Source organism: Mirounga leonina, unplaced genomic scaffold, assembly GCF_011800145.1.
Source record: "Mirounga leonina isolate KUSES-001 unplaced genomic scaffold, KU_Mleo_1.0 Mir_173, whole genome shotgun sequence".
NCBI lineage: Eukaryota > Metazoa > Chordata > Mammalia > Carnivora > Phocidae > Mirounga > Mirounga leonina.
Window position 1 is genome coordinate 74,972,945 of NW_023270447.1, and position 12,938 is coordinate 74,985,882.

Consider the following 12,938-nt stretch of genomic DNA (forward strand, 5'->3'; position numbering starts at 1 on the left):
GGCACCAAGGCTTGTGTGGTCAGTTTGGGGAAACTGTGTTTAGTGCATCTGGCGCTCAGGATAGTGAACTGGTAGAACATACGGCAGAGAAGTGGGCAGAAGCCAGATGTAGAAGACGCGTAGTTGCTGAAATGAGTGTGGATTTTAGTCCACTGGCAAGGGAATGTCATGATTAGATGTGTGTGCGCGGTCTGGCTACATCATGGAGGACAGGCGATGGGCCTGTCTGAGAGGCTGAGGGCCCCGCTCGAAGGCTGTGGTGTAACCAGGCAAGAAGAGATGAGACAGAGTCTGAAAAGGCAAAGACTCTCCACTTGGGGCAATTAGCTTTGTAAAGGGAGAAAAGCATTTTGGTGGCCACATGTCACACGGGAAACCAAAATGGGTTGCAGTGAGCTGTACCTCTCCCCGCTCCTAAAAATACCTCTGGGAGCACATCTGCCACTGACCCCGGGATATTCTTTCTCTTGGTGCTTCTGTCCTGTGAGCTATAGGCAGCTTTCTGTCTCCCTCTTCCGCTCTCCCTTCTCCTTTCTCTGCAGACCTCTGATACCCTCCCGTCCCCTGTATCTCCGCTGATTAACTTCGCCTCCCACCTCATTGAGAAAATGGAAGTAGTCAGTACTTCCTTGAAATCCCAGCGCCTTATCTACCCACCTTTGTGCAGACACTCAGCTCCGCATCTGGTTACCAGCTCCCAGTCAGTCGTCTGTCTAAGGCCAAGCCCTCCACCCGCACACAGCTTCTCTTCTCTTCCGTGGGCTCAAAGTGATTGTGCCAGCAGGTTTTTCCTCTTATTTTCGATCATCAGTTTGCCCCTCTCGACTTGGTTCGTTTCACCCTGAAATTTCTCTTTTTTTTTTTTTTTTAAGATTTTGTTTATTTGAGAGAGAGAGTGAGCCAGAGCGAGAGAGGCAGCACAAGCAGGGGCTGGGGCAGAGGGAGAGAGAAGCAGGCCCCCCACTGAGCAGGGAGCCCGATGCAGGGCTCAATCCCAGGACCCCGGGATCATGACCTGAGCTGAAGGCAGACGCTTAACTGACTGAGGCGCCCAGGCACCCCTCACCCTGAAATTTCTCTTAAAAAGTACCTCTCTTGACCCCACTTTCCCCTCCAGGTTACCACCCCGTTTCCCTGTTCCTCCCAACAGCAAAACTCCCCAAAAGAATGTCCGTCTTTACTCTCTCTGGTTCTTCTCTTAGCATTCTCTCTTAAACCCACTCCAGTCAGGTGTTTGCATCCCAGTTCCCTGGGAGAACTGCTTTTGTCAGTGTGACCGGTGACCCTCACAGCCCTCAATCTGGTGGTGAGTTCTCATTCCTCGTCTGCTGGGGTGCTCAGCAGCTTCTGACAGAGTTGGTGACGCCCTCCTCCATGAAACCCTGTATTCACTTCCAGGACACCCCCGCTGTGGGTTTTCTCCTGTCTGGATGTCTGCTCCTCCTCGGTCTGCTTTACTGCTTCCGGGGCTCAGGGCTTGGACCTCTTCTCTCTCCGCATCCCCTGATGTCATCCATCCACTCTCATGGCTGACAACGCCCCATGTCTCCAGTTCGATCTCTCCCGTGAACATCACATTTGTATAACCTGCCACTCAATGTTTCTCTGTCCAGTAGACATCTCCAACAAAACCCGATTTCGATTTACTCAAGCTGACATCTTCTTGTCTCTGCTCGCCTTTCCAATCCCTTAGAAATCCTCTTGGTGGGCGCCTGGGTGGCTCAGTTGTTAAGCGTCTGCCTTCGGCTCAGGTCATGATCCCAGGGTCCTGGGATCGAGTCCCACATCGGGCTCCCTGCTTGGCAGGAAGTCTGCTTCTCCCTCTCCCACTTCCCCTGCTTGTGTTCCTGCTCTCACTATCTCTCTCTCTGTCAAATAAATGAATAAAATCTTTAAAAAAAAAAAAAAAAAGAAAGAAATCCTCTTGGCTCTACCTTCCGGCTACATATGGAATCTCGTCCCTTGTCCTCACCCCCATGACTGCCACCCTGTCCAAGTCATCTCTCCCTGCCCTTGCTTCCCCACACGGTCTTTTCTTAATCGAGCAGCCAGAGTGATCCCGACAGAAACTAAGTCCGATCTCTCACGCCCCTGTTCCGAATCCTCCAGTGGCTCCCCATTTCTCTGAGAGTCAAAGCCAACATCCAGTGTCCCGCTGGTCCCATATGATGCGGCCCTCTGTTTTTTCCCATAGTACTTATCACCTTTTCCCATCCTATATAATTTATTGTGTTTATTGTTATCTCTGCCTATTAGATTATGAGCTCTATGAGGATAAGGATTTCTATTTGTGTTGTGGATGTATTTTTAGCACCAAGAACATACTGGCTCATCATGGGTGTGCTCAATAGTTTTTGAATTAATGAATATGTTAACACTTACTTGATGAGGACCTCTTCCATGCCAGGTTCTTGGCGGGGCACTGGGGATCCAAAGATGGAGAGTGGCCCCTGCTTTCTGTCCCAGCTTTTGTTTGTTTTGAACAAAAGTACCATTTGCCTGTTCAGCTGTGCCCTGCTCCCTCAGCCTGAGGACTTGGACCCTTTTTGACTGTTCTTGCTGTGTTAGACCCATCTGCCTATGACCCCAGGGCCCTCTCTTGAATCCTATCCAGTGTTAGGCTGCCTCATGATGTTGCCATCCTGTTCTCTCCCGCCCTTCACTGAGGTGGCCCTGAATGTGCTTCCACCGGCTGACATGCAAAAGATCTCTTCCTTCCTGCTCAGCAGCTTCCCTGAGCTTAGATGGAGGCTTTCCATATTCTCACTCTTTCTGACCCAGGTTTGAATTCTGTCTCTACCACTTCTCCACTGGAATGACCTTTGGTGAATTGGGTAGCTTTTCTGAGCCTCAGTTTCCTCAGCTGTAAAATAGGGCTAATATAGGACTTAACACATAGGGATATTGTGAGAATTAAATGAAACAGTGTATGTTTGGCACAGTCTCTAGGATGAACTACTCTTCAGTAAATGCTGCCTTCTGTTGCTATTACCCTTGTTGAGTTGTTATGGGGTAAGCAAGTCATGTATGAAGCCCATTTATAAAAGCACTCAGTGAACAGTAGTTACCATTCTGCTGTCACCATCACCACCACCTAACCAGTCCTTTTAGTATCCCTGATGTTCCTCTCCAGGATGACCCACTGAATCCACAGTAGCTATTCTTTGATCTTACCTTACAAAGATTTCCCTAACCTTCCTGTTTTTTCCCCACTCAGAACTGAAAGAGAACTATGACCAGTGGGACAGCCTCATTGAAGGCATCGGACCATCGCTCACCCCAGGGGCCCCACACCATCTGTCCAGCCTGTAGGCACAATCGGTCATTTGTGAAAGGTCACTGAGCTGAGTTCCCATTTGGGGCCTGCCCAGGGATACCCGTAGCCTCCTGTCAAGAAGTGGTTGGCGTGATCCTTCTTCAGATTGAGGATATAATCACGCTGCTGATTGGATAACTGGGTACTTTGATCTTGGACTTGTTGATCTTAATTTCACACTGGGACTTGGATCACTTACTCATTGGCAAACTGACTTTCTGGGAACCGAATGATGGTGTGGGGAACAAGCAGTGGGGTAGAGTTCGGGGGCAGGGGGTTGCTTCAAGCTCCAAGCTGTACAGTATTAACCCAGCAGCCTACTCCCTCCCCTTGGGCCATTGTGGCTTCTGTCATGGAAGAAATGAAGCCAAAGGATGGAGTAAAATTCCCACCTTCAGGACCTCTAGCCCAGCTTAGCCCTATCTCTTCATACCTCTCAGCCTTCTCCCTCCCCAGGGCCACTTGGTAAGTTCTGAGCACTTTAGGTAACTTTCTAGGATATGGACCACCATCAGATTTTCTGTTTATTTTCTTATTGCATGAAACATGGTTAGGACTCAGACCTGTGAGCCCATGGAGGAGGGCAGAAGCATTATCCTCACAGCATAGGTGGAGAAGCTGAGGTCCAGAGTGGTATCACAGAAGCTCTGGATGTCATGGAGGTTTGCCAAAAATGTACCTTGACGAGAATCAACACAAGTTGGTAGAGATAGAGAAGGTAGATTAACACCATTAAATGGCCATTTGAACAGGCCCTTGCGACAGGAGAGAGGCAGTTTGGTTGGTTAGAATTCAGGTGGCCACCGCTGGAGATGTCTAGGAACACTTTGGTCTTGCCTCTTAACCTCAGATATCATGAGTCTCCAACTTGCTCAGAATCAGGGTGCTGTAATTGTTTTCTGGCTCTGAGGCCCTAGCCTCAAATGTATATCAAGATATAGACTGAATTTCCATTCTGTTCCATTTATAATATGAATGATATTAATACTCATGTTTGCCTAATGATATGTTGGAATATTTTCTTTATTTAATCTGCATTAGAGCAAGATGGCGAGCCATCTGGAAGTAACTTTTCCTTCTGTCTTTCTTTGTTCGCTTACCACTTATGCCCATGTGGAAAAAAAAACTTTAAAAGGAAAGGAAATCTTCTTGGAAATCTAACTCAAAGCTGTCTGGGAACATCAACCTGAAACTCTCCTCTCCACTCCTCTAGACTTCATACCTCAGCCCAGGTAGGGGACCCCAAGACAAGGCAGGAGCAAAAGGGAAATGCATCTCTACACAGTAGATCCAAGGTCAGTGCCACCAAAGCAGGCTGGGACCATGTCTCCCATCTCAACAGCTATTCTTTCTAAGACATGAAATATCAGATCCACTGAGACTGTGGACCTTGGGAGGATCTGAAGAATTCCGGTGAGACGGAGTGTAAGGAGAATGTCATTCATTAAAGCACTGGGCTCTAGAATTCTGTATCCTGGTTTTGAGTCCCAGCTCTACCACTACTAACTGCGTAAATTTGAGCAAATTGTGTTCTTTTTCCATTCTCAGTTCCCGAATTTCTAAAACGGGGATCTGCATCATGAATCGTTAAGAGGATTAAGCATAAGGATGTGTGACCCATGGATTATTTAAAAGTATGATTCCTACTTTCTCATTATGTGAGATTTTATCTTATAGCTTTTGTTTTCTGGCTTTATTGCTTTGCGGTCAAAGAAAATAACCCCTATGGTCTTCATCCTTCAAGATTTGTTGAAACTTGCTTTTTGGCCCAATGTAAGGTCAGTTTTGTAAATATTCCATATATGATTTAAAAGACTGTATATTTTGAAGTTTTGGGCTTGCCATTTTACTCAGCGGCACATTATGGACTTCCTTCTATGAGTGTGCATACGGTATTTAATAGAGCCTTCAAACCCCCATATGGGGACCAGAGCCCCTCTGCACTTGCAGAACCAGTAGATGCCACTTCCTGTGCCTGGGGCTGGTTCTGCAGATGCTGGGGGCCAGTCCTGGCAGCATTAGCTCATGAGACCCAGCAAATATGTCCAATGTCTGTGCAGCTATGTTTTGTAAAGAAGGTACTCCGAAACTGGATCCATCTCCTCCTTTCAGTTCATGATCTGGTAATGACTCATTTATCTGGCAACACTGGAGTAGGTGAATCTTTACATAATTGAAAATTATCCTATAAGCCACAAAATATAATATAATATTGACTATTTTGAATGGCAATCTACCAAAAAGATAATGCACCCATTTTCTTAATGTGAGCTGACGTCTAACTTTTTTAGGATGTCTCTATTAAGATAAACTAGATTATGTGGTAGTTAACAGGCAGCCCCCAAAAGTAACAAGTGTGTTTCTTGCCCATGTCCTTGTTCTCTGTTGGTTGGGGAAGCTCTGCCTGGCGTCGTCTTTATCCTTACTTGGGGACCCAGGCCAGCAGAGCTGCCGCTGCTGAAACCGTTCATTGCCAGTTGCCAAGATGGAGCACTCACTAGCTCTTGAAGCTTCTTCCCAGAAGTGCCACCCACTCACTGTTTCCATTCACATTTCATTAGCCACAGCAAGTCATCTGGCCTTACCTAATACCCCACAGCACCCCAGGAGAGCCGACATATCTGCGGGCAGGTCTGAGGTCTGAGCAGCGCTGCCCTCTGGTCTGGAAAGGCGTGGAGAGCTGTTTGCACCGACCCTCTGTGGCCCCAGTGGCTGTCCTCTGAGCTCTCTTGATTGCTCTTCAGAGCTTGTGCTGTCTCCCTTGCAGTCGGGCTGCCAGCCATCACCCTTCATTGTCTTAAATGTGCCACCCCTGGTGGCCCTCCCTGTTCACTTCAAGTTTGTGACTTCTGATCAGCCACCTTATTTACAACTGTCTAAAGTAAAACTAGGTTGGGCACCTGGGTGGCTCAGTCGTTAAGCGTCTGCCTTCGGCTCAGGTCATGATCCCAGGGTCCTGGGATCGAGTCCCATATCGGACTCCCTGCTCCACGGGAGGCCTGCTTCTCCCTCTCCTACTCCCCCTGCTTGTGTTCCTGCTCTCACTGTGTCTCTCTCTGTCAAATAAATAAATAAAATCTTCAAAGTAAAACTAGGTAGTCGGAGAGGGCTTTAGAGACTCTCCTGGAGTTAAAATGCACTGCTTTTAGCACTGGGACTTTATAATCCTTCCTTTGACTGCTCAGAAGGGATATCACAAGACCTTCAGTCCTTTGTCCTGGTTTTTTGTTTGCTTCCAGGGAATCGAAAGACACCAGCTAAATGGGCCTTTAGATAAGTAAGGTAATTATGCATATTATTTGGCATTTGCTGATATATTACCTTCTAGTGAATCCTTTCCAAAAGCAAAGAAGAGGTCTTGGGTTTCTTTTGCATCTTGTTCCCCATCCCATTCTAGGACTACCCATGGAAGCCTCTTGGTGGTACATGTTAAACCTTCTGTGCATGGGATGGTGCAGGAGGAGGGAAGATTAATAAACACAGACTGGAATGAGATTCCTCATCCCTCCCCCTTCCCGGACTTGTCAGGCTGAGGCCAATCGGATTCTCACTGTGCCCCCAACACAGTCCCCAGATGCCTTTCTCGTGTACGTCCTGACATAGCTGCTTCCTTGCCCATCCTCAGGAGGACTATGAGGCTCTTAAAATGTCAGTCGATGGACTCCAACTCCATGTCTGGGCCTTGTGGGGACCTACATCTGCTCCCCTTTTCTTCTGGGGCACCACTTACCCCTGGGCCTGCAGAGTGACAGAGGGACAGGAGAGGCCGCACTCTGTACTCAGGACCCATCCTCATTAGGAAGCTTACTTTGTGTCCTGTCAGAACCACACACAGATGCCAAGTGTCCCCATCCGTTGCCACATGACAAAGGAACGGAGATGGTGATGCTCATAGCCTGTGTTTACTGGGCCCTTCCTGGGAGTCAAGGACTAGCTCAGGGCTTCACACACATCATCTCGCTTGCTTCTCACAGGAACCCCCTGAGCTCAGGTGCTGTTGGCTTCATTTTACGTATAAGGAAACAGAGCATTAGAGAAGTGACTTGATCAAGAGGTCACAGCAAGAATTTGGCAAAGCTGGCATTTTGGCATCAAAATCCAAGCTAATCACTGAGCCATACTGTTGGATACACATACTTGGTTTTGCACCTTCCTCTGTCTCTTTAAACTCTCAAGATATGAAGAATGTAATTTCATGAGAAATTGAATCAAAAATACCAAACTCCATGGGGTGCCTGGCTGGCTCAGTCAGGGGAGTAGGTGACTCTTGATCTCGGGGTTATAAGTTCAAGCCCCACATTGGGTATAGAGTTCACTTAAGAATAAAATCCTTGGGGCGCCTGGGTGGCTCAGTTGGTTAAGCGACTGCCTTCAGCTCAGGTCATGATCCGGAGTCTCAGGATCGAGTCCCACATCAGGCTCCCTGCTCAGCAGGGAGTCTGCTTCTCCCTCTGATCCTCTTCCCTCTCATGCTCTCTGTCTCTCATTCTCTCTCTCTCAAATAAATAAATAAAATCTTTAAAAAAAAATAAAAATAAAATCCTTAAAAAAAAAAAATCAAACTCCGAAAAAAAAGTCTAACTCCAGCAATTTCTATATGACTTGTATTTAGACTCAGTGACACCCTCAGCATTATTGAGAGATGGGTTGGGGAGGGAAGTGCCCCTTACCAAGGACTGTGGACGCTCTGTTGGTTTGATACATGAGACAAGTAGCTCGGGTTGAGAAGATGGTCTTCGAAATTAGACAGCTCCACCACTATTAGCCCTGTGACTTCACGCTGTTCATGAACTTTGGTTTCCTCATTTGCAAAATAAGAATTCTGATCGTATTTACCTCTTTGAGTTGTTGTAATAATTAGATAAAGTAATGCGTGTAAAGCACTTTGCACAATCTGTACTAAGGGCTTAAGACTAGCTGTGACCTGCACTGTGTTCTTTGGTCCTCCTTACACGCCTGTACGGTCAGATATCACTTTCCCTTCCCTGAGTGGACCCCAGTGGTCCTGGCCTAAGCTCTTACTGCAGCTTGTCTGGTTTCCCAGGTATTTCCCTCACAAGAAGCCTGCTCCCTGCCACCCAACTGCTCTCATTGTGCGAGGGTGGAGCTAGATGAAAAGACAGTTTTTCTTTCTCGTGGCTGTGATTTCCTCACATCAAAACTCAAAACCCACCCCGCAGTTCTAGCCTGGCAGGTTCTCTTCACCACCAGGAAGGGTCTACACTCTTAGGTTCCAGTTTGGGTTTTAATTTCACTCCTGATCATCCAAGCACACATGTCTATGCACCGGATGTAACCTGGAGGTCCTAAAATGTTGAGTGGGAAACTCAGAGGTCTGTGTAGACGTTGGTCAGAGGGAGGAGGACCTGGGGGGTGGGGAGTGTGTAGTAGAGGCTAGTAGTGATTGTCTGCTGCCTCTGAAGTGGGCATAAAGGGGTTCAAGTGCCCCATGACCACCTCAGGAGAACAGCCCCCAGGCCTGACGAGGGCCTGCGAATGACCTCAGCTCTCCCCCTCACTGCCAGCTCTGATTTCCCACCAGCTCCTCTGTGTCCCCCCACTGCTGGTTTCCAGGTCTTTTGAGGCCAGTCTCATCAGCAGCTCTCACCCCTGGACTCATCTCTTTCCTCCTGCATCCTGCTGCCAAATCTTCCTAAAACACTACTTTTGTATCAAAATGCCAGTCTGGCAAGGTGGTCTGATGGGAAGAGGACCAAACTGCTGGTCTGGAGCCTGGATTTTTTTTTTTTTTAAGACTTTATTTATTTATTTGACACAGAGAGAGAGATAGTGGGAGAGAGAGCACAAGCAAGGGGAGCGGCAGGCAGAGGGAGAGGGAGAAAGAGGCTCCCCGCCAAGCAGGGAGCCCAACACGGGGCTCGATTCCAGGACCCTGGGATCATGACCTGAGCCGAAGGCAGATGCTTAACCGACTGAGCCACCCAGGTGCTCCATGGAGCCCGGGGTTCTTGTCTCGTCTCTCTGTCATGGTCTCTCTTGCTTGGTGACCTCATGGAGGTACATTTCCTCTTGTGACTTCGGTTTCCCTGTCTACAAATTGGGCTATGGGGTGGTGGTTGTTGAATTGGCTGATCCCTGAGGCCCCTTCGGTTCTGCCATTCTGGGGCTCTGGCCTGGAGTTGTCAGGAATATGCAGGACTTCATTTTCCCTGTAGGATGGCATCTCGCCCCCTCACTCCGTCTGGTCTTGTCCTACCCCTCCTGTCCTCTGCTTCTTGCCACACACTCTTTTTCCCCAGTCCCCCTAATAGGCCCACCCATTCCCCAAACCAACACACATGCCCTTTCTCACGATGTTTTCTTGCTTGGGGAGCCTCCCAACCTCCTTCCTCTACTTCCAAGTACTGCTAATCCTTTAGGCCCCTTTCGAGTTCTCCTCTTCTCTGAAAGCCTTCTTGATTAGACTCAACTAACATTTGATCTCTTGGCCTCCTGCTCCCCAGGAGCAATACATTCATGCCATAATGGATTACATTATTCCAGGAGCAAGACCCATCTGTTGCACGGGAAAAGCATCCTCCTGTTGACTGACACAGGGGAGCAGGGATCACTGTCCCCACCCCGCTTGTCCCCCTCATCAGCAGGCTTCTTGTTCCCCAGCCAGACTTGGGAACAGCTGGTGTTCGCCTAGCCCTCTGATGGCTCCAGCTGCCCCTGCTTCCCTTTCTTTTGGTTTTCTCAGACCCCAGCTGTGCGGCCCAGGGCAGCTGGAGTGAACAGAGAGAACATGGATGTGGAGTGCCTGAGAGTTAGAAGGAAAGCAAAACTGAGCACAAATCACACCGATATTGAAAACGAGGGAAAGTTTGCCAGCTTAGTTTCCCCATCTTGCTTTCATCTAAAAAAAGAAGCTGCTCAGAAATCCAGTCCTCCTCAGCCCGCGAAGCCAGATGGTCCCTACATGCTCAGCCTGCCAAGTGTGCGTGTATAATTACTCATTTTCATGGTATCACACCCAGGTCTGAAGCCAGACACACTTTTTTGCCATTTGATCTGGAGCCAGTGAACCCTTCTGAGCCTTTCTTTTTCTGTAAAATGGGGTCACCAATGTCTGCCATGCCCACCTCAGGATTGGGAGTGGGGGGAGGGCTTCAGTGTCAGATATAGGAGTGCTTTGTAATTTACAAGGCACGAGACAAATATATATTGCTATTAATAACAAAAGTGCCATATTTTGTTTTTGCCAATGTGCTGCTACATAACGAGCACTGTTTTGTGCCAGGTTCTGTGCTGAGTGTTTCACATACATTGTATCATTTAATCCTAACACATTGTATCATTTAATCCTAACAACATCCCTGCAAGGTAGTGCATGTCCTCCCCATACCAGTGCCCAGGAAAATGAGGTTCAGAAAGCTGTGCTCACGCAGCCACAGTTACCCAGCGTGTGATTAAGCCCTGGAGCCAGGAGTTGAACTTAAGCTGTTGGGTTCCAAAGCCAGTGCTCTTAATTTCTGCTCATTCCTATCTCACAAAAAGAAAGCAGCTCTCTACCCTACGTAGGCGAAAATAACCCATGATTTGCTTTCCAGTAAATGCCCTCAACAGTTGGGTCATACAAAGAGTCATTTTTGTTGACGATCCAACAGAGTCCTGATAGTGCACCTGTGAATGCTTTTCTAGTAGTAGAGATGGGCTGGTTCCAAGAGTCCATCTATCATCTGTCCACCTCACAGAAAGTGAACAGTTGAGAGAACAAACCCATTAGCACTGTACTCTATAAACCATGGAGCCAACCAACTGGCAGAAAAAAATTTTTTAATCTCTGACTTATATATTGTAGATTAGTGATTCTTAGCTCTAGACACACATCTGAATCACTTTGGAACTATATACAAATACAGATGCCCTGGCCGTGTCTCCAGAGACCCAGAGAAGCTGATTCGGAAGGTATAGCGGTGGGCTCCATGGGTGTGTGTGTGTGTGTGTGTGTGTGTGTGTGTGTTAAAAGCTCCGGGGGTATTCCTGATACACAGCCTCATTTGAGAACCCCTGTTATGGTTTAACACTACTAGCCTATTTTTCTCTTCTTTATGGAACGAGAGTACTAGCTGAAAATATAGAATCATTACATTTTAGAATTGGAAGAGCCTTTTGGTGCATGAGGAAACCAAAGCTCAGAGAAGTTCAGCAAGTAGTTGGCAGATTTGAATTAAAATCCAGATCTGAAGGTGCTGGGTGGCTTAGTTGGTTAAAGTGTCTGACTCTTGATCTCCGCTCAGGTCTTGATCTCAGGGTTGTGAGTTCAAACCTGTGTTGGGCTCCATCTTGGGCATGGAGCCTACTTTAAAATCAAATCAAATCAAATTCAGATCTGAATTCCAGTCTCGTGCTTTAGATGCATCCATAGATGCCAGGGTTTTGTTGGATTATTAAGAAAATCCTCAGGACCCACGCACCATGACATCTATGGTTTCCGGCAATCATACCTTGGAGTTTTTGTGTAGGGAAGAAGCCTGGGCTAAAAGGTCTGTCAGAGTCAACTCAGATGGCCTTTCTCACATGTGTTCATTTACACTAATGGTTGGCCCTGTCCTCGTGGAACTGAATCTAGAGGGCAAGAAAGGCCAACAGTTAGACTCCATGTCATGATTGCTATAACAGGGGCTGTCCAAGGCCCAAAGTGGTACAGGGTGATTAGTTCAACTTCAGCAGAGGAGAAGAGCTCTCAGAGAGTATCATATACTTGAGCTTGGTATTTGTATTAGTTATCGAGGCATAATAACCCCAAATTTAGCAGTTTAGAACAACAAACATTATCTCACACTTTATGGCTCAGGAATTCTGGAGTGGCTTAGCTGGGTGGTTCTGGCTTAAGATCTCTCTTGAGGTTGCAGTCAGGATGTCAGCTGGGATTACTGTCATCTGAAGACTTGACTAAGACTGGAGGATCCACTTCCAAGCTGGCTCACTCACGTGGCTGTTGGCAGGAGCTCTCTGTGGGGCTGCCGCTTAAGACATGGCAGCTGGCTTCCCCCAAAGCAAGTGATCCAAGAGAGAGTAAGATGGAAGCTGCGATGTCTGTCATGACCCATCCTTGGAAGTCATATTCCATCGTGTCCACAATATCATACTGTTATTCACGCCAGGCCTATTCAGTGGGGGAGGGGACTCTACAAGGGTGTCAACACCAGGATGTGGGGATTACTGAGGGTCATCGTGGAGGCTGGCTGCCACAGAATTGAAGATGGAGTTTTCCAGATGGCCAAGGGAGAAGGCCTTCCAAGCACAAGAAATAACATGTAAAGATGCAGAAATATAAATAGCAGGGCATAGCATATTTAGGACATTGTAACCGGTTTGGAGAAAATAGGTGAAAAATGGGGATATAGGGGAGCTTAACTGAAGAAATCAAGGCCTATGTCAAGTGAAGGAGTTAAGCCTTTATCATTTGACAAGGGTTTTCAGATGTTTCCACATATTGGAATCATGTGAGAAGATTTTAAAATTTCCAATGCCAAAGCTACACCCATATCAATTAAATAAGAATCTCTGGGAGTAGACCTGGATATTAGTAGTTTTAAAATTTTCTCAGGTGAGGGGTGCCTGGCTGGCTCAGTTGGTGGAGCATGCGACTCTTGATCTTGAGGTTGTGAGTTCA

At 47.4% G+C, this 12,938-nt stretch overlaps 1 protein-coding gene across 1 annotated transcript in view; it reads left to right on the forward strand.

Moving 5' to 3' along the window:
- The window catches only part of PAFAH2 (platelet activating factor acetylhydrolase 2), a 30,665-nt gene extending 25,884 nt beyond the window's left edge, over nucleotides 1-4,781 (forward strand). Inside the window, exon 11 of the mRNA XM_035019433.1 lies at nucleotides 3,218-4,781. Coding sequence (XP_034875324.1) covers nucleotides 3,218-3,312 — 95 coding nt within the window. The 3' untranslated portion in view covers nucleotides 3,313-4,781. The remainder of the gene's footprint in view (nucleotides 1-3,217) is intronic.
- Nucleotides 4,782-12,938: the final 8,157 nt, after the last annotated feature.